A 2,929-nucleotide genomic window follows, 5' to 3' on the forward strand; every position below is an offset into this window, starting at 1 on the left:
TATAATTATGCGTTATGTTAATTTTTTTTATATTTCAACTACACAATGATTTTTTAATAATATGAGTGGAATAATATGGCACTTCTCTTAAATTAAATTGTATTTTTTATTTATAATAATAGCAATGTATTTTGAATATAGAAAAATTAATATATAAATTAAGTTCATGAAAATTATTTTTTACGAAATGAATATCATCAGAATTGATTTCAATAAGACTATTTTATTATTATAATTTAAATACTTATGGTGAAATAATCAACTAAATTATTTTGAATTTATTTAATTATATGGCATACTTATCTTACAATAAATTTCATAATTACAAAATTTGTTTGATACATGAAATTTAAATTATAATATATTTACTTAAATTTTCTCATCAAACACTAAATTCGAACAGACCTTCATATCTAGGGCGAATTATTACGTCAACCGGCCGGACATCAATTCAGACGCGTCACATCACTCCGATATATTGAACCCCGATTGTATCTTGATGACGTGACGCATCTGAATTGATGTCCGAATTTTCCCATATCTAGATACAACGTGACTCTGTCCAATATCTCTCTCTTCCTGTCTTCCTGTCCCTCTATAAATTCTCCTTCCTACCTTCCAAAAAAAAGGAATCTAGAAGAGATTCTCTTTAAGATGGTGATTTCTTCTCCTCATTCTACTAACACTAAGATTTTCAAAGCCAGTGGTCGCCGCCGTCGACGGAAAAGCTCCGGCGACCTCCCATCGGCTAGCCGCAGCGCCAAAAGGAGCTCCATTTACAGAGGAGTAACCAGGTTTGCAATCCAAAAACGTATGAAAGGCGCCACCTTTTTTATCTGAATCCCCTGCTTTTGATTCTTCTTCTTCTTCTTCTTCCTATGTTGAGCAGGCATAAATTGACTGGGAGGTATGAAGCTCATATCTGGGACAAGAACTACTTGAATAAATCCCAAAACAAGAAAGGAAGACAAGGTAATTGAAGCAGCTTAAAGACTGAACCGCCAAAGATGGCATTTTTATTCCTTTTGTTTTCATTTATTCGTTCTTCTCACTCTTCACTCTCTTCTTCTCTGATTCCTGCCGACGAAATCTTCTTCTCCGATCTTCTTCCAGTGTACTTAGGTGAGCAGAGAGAGAGCTTTTCATTATAATTACTGCAAGATCAATGAAAGAGATTAGGAAGTATTTAAACAATGAGCTACCTGTTTGATCTTACAGGAGCTTACGACACTGAAGAGAGTGCAGCTCGAAACTACGACCTTGCTGCTCTGAAGTACTGGGGAATTGATACAACCCTTAATTTTCCTGTAATATTCATTTTTTTTTTGCAATTTTCAGTTTATTTTGGGGATTTCTGTTAATATTCTGGGAGAATTGCAGGTGGCGAATTACGACGATGACTACAAGGAAATGCAGGCGATGTCGAAGGAGGACTATTTAGCTTCGTTGCGCCGCCGGAGCAGTGGATTCTCCCGCGGAGCCTCCAAGTATCGCGGAGTAGCAAGGCATCTAATTTTTCTTTTTTAAAAGCCCTATTTATTCAAATATTCACTTTTTCTATTTCTCTTATATATATATATTTGCCTTCAGCCCTTCACCGGTGGGAGTTCTCCCTGTCCTTTCCTACGTTAAGGTCTCCTGTTTCCTATCAAGGTAGCATATATATGTTTTTCTGCATTTATCATTTAAATTTAAATTCGAGCTTATTTTATTTTGATGGCCTAATAAAAATAAAAAAGGGTGTAATTTATATATATATTCTAAATATTTGATTGATGCATCAAACAAAAATAAATTCTAATTTAATTAAATTGAATTATTAAATGGTTTGAACATTTTAATTTTTAAAGTTTAATGTTCCAAAATTAATACAACAATAATAACAAAAAACCTTTATCACACTATGGGGTCGGCTATATGAATCATTTCTCCCCATTGCATCATGTTAAGAATCATATTATCATCTGAATCTAATAATGAAAGGTCAGTTCTAATATTTTCTAGCCAAGTCTTTTTAGATCTATCTCTTTCTTTTTTAACATAAGTCAAATCTAATACAACTTAAAAAAAAAAAATCTAATACAACTACTTTCTTAACCGGGTCATCGGAAGTCCGCCATTTTATGTGACCCCACATAGTCAGATATAGCTTACGATCATGATGCATTGGTTTATCATGGTTCTCTAGCGGTTATCGATATAAAGCTTTTGATGATTGGTTCATTGTTATTTTAAAAATAATATTACTTTGATCATATAATAATATTTATATTAACCATTATCGATTAGACTCATATTATTCATTTCCTCCCAAATTTGCTAAAAAAAAAAGATAATGAAGAAGAGGCGGCACAAGCTTACGATCGTGCTGCATTGATTTATCGTGGCTCTCGAGCGGTGACCAATTTCAACATCAATCAATACACGGAGGTTCGAACACTGTCATCAGAACCGTTGCCACTACCCTCACAACATCAAAACTTAGTTCATCCCATAACGCTCTCTAATCCAACTTGTTCCTTTGGTGGAACAATGGCGATGGTTGATGACAATAACGAACTCTCGTGGAGCGGCTCGCGAATGGGCTCGAGCTATGAAACCTTCTCCATCTCTGATTTGTTCTTTGACTTTAATGTATCTGATGATCATGTTGGAGGACTCATCAATGACATTGGAGAACTCATTGATGACATCGAAAGGCTCTTTGATGAATCATGGGTCGATCATTTCAGTGTGAATGGTGAGGACAATGAGAAGTCAATGGCAGCTATTTCATCTGGTTCTGATGAAATTATCTCAACTTCCTTAGTTTGAGACCAACATTTAGTGGAAGAAGAGATGAGTTGTTGAGAAGTTTTGGAAGCAAATATGATTAGATATATGAGATTTAGGCTTTATTTGGTACGGCTTTTTTACTACTTCTTAAAGC

At 34.4% G+C, this 2,929-nt stretch overlaps 1 protein-coding gene and 1 non-coding gene across 2 annotated transcripts; both read left to right on the forward strand.

Moving 5' to 3' along the window:
* The first annotated feature begins 485 nt into the window (after positions 1–485).
* LOC110093714 (AP2-like ethylene-responsive transcription factor At1g79700) lies at positions 486–1,576 on the forward strand. The gene is made up of 5 exons (XM_020818690.2): positions 486–794; positions 890–972; positions 1,114–1,122; positions 1,219–1,307; positions 1,381–1,576. Exons 1-5 carry the CDS (start codon positions 655–657, stop codon positions 1,525–1,527), a joined length of 468 nt encoding a protein of 155 aa, XP_020674349.1. The 5' UTR covers positions 486–654; the 3' UTR covers positions 1,528–1,576.
* A 24-nt stretch (positions 1,577–1,600) lies between these two features.
* LOC110110954 lies at positions 1,601–2,791 on the forward strand. Its single transcript, XR_003702668.1, has 2 exons — positions 1,601–1,653; positions 2,333–2,791. It is a non-coding gene; the product is annotated as an uncharacterized LOC110110954 (transcript).
* Positions 2,792–2,929: the final 138 nt, after the last annotated feature.

This window comes from Dendrobium catenatum, unplaced genomic scaffold (genome assembly GCF_001605985.2).
Source record: "Dendrobium catenatum unplaced genomic scaffold, ASM160598v2 fragScaff_scaffold_1414, whole genome shotgun sequence".
NCBI classification, from domain to species: domain Eukaryota; kingdom Viridiplantae; phylum Streptophyta; class Magnoliopsida; order Asparagales; family Orchidaceae; genus Dendrobium; species Dendrobium catenatum.

Bases quoted from the DNA above. Each gene is read 5' to 3' on its own strand.
- LOC110093714 (XM_020818690.2), top strand. From the start codon at position 655: ATGGTGATTTCTTCTCCTCATTCTACTAACACTAAGATTTTCAAAGCC. The intron at 795-889 runs GTTTGCAATCCA...TATGTTGAGCAG, and splicing joins ATTTACAGAGGAGTAACCAG to GCATAAATTGACTGGGAGGT. The intron at 1,308-1,380 runs GTAATATTCATT...GGAGAATTGCAG, and splicing joins ATACAACCCTTAATTTTCCT to GTGGCGAATTACGACGATGA.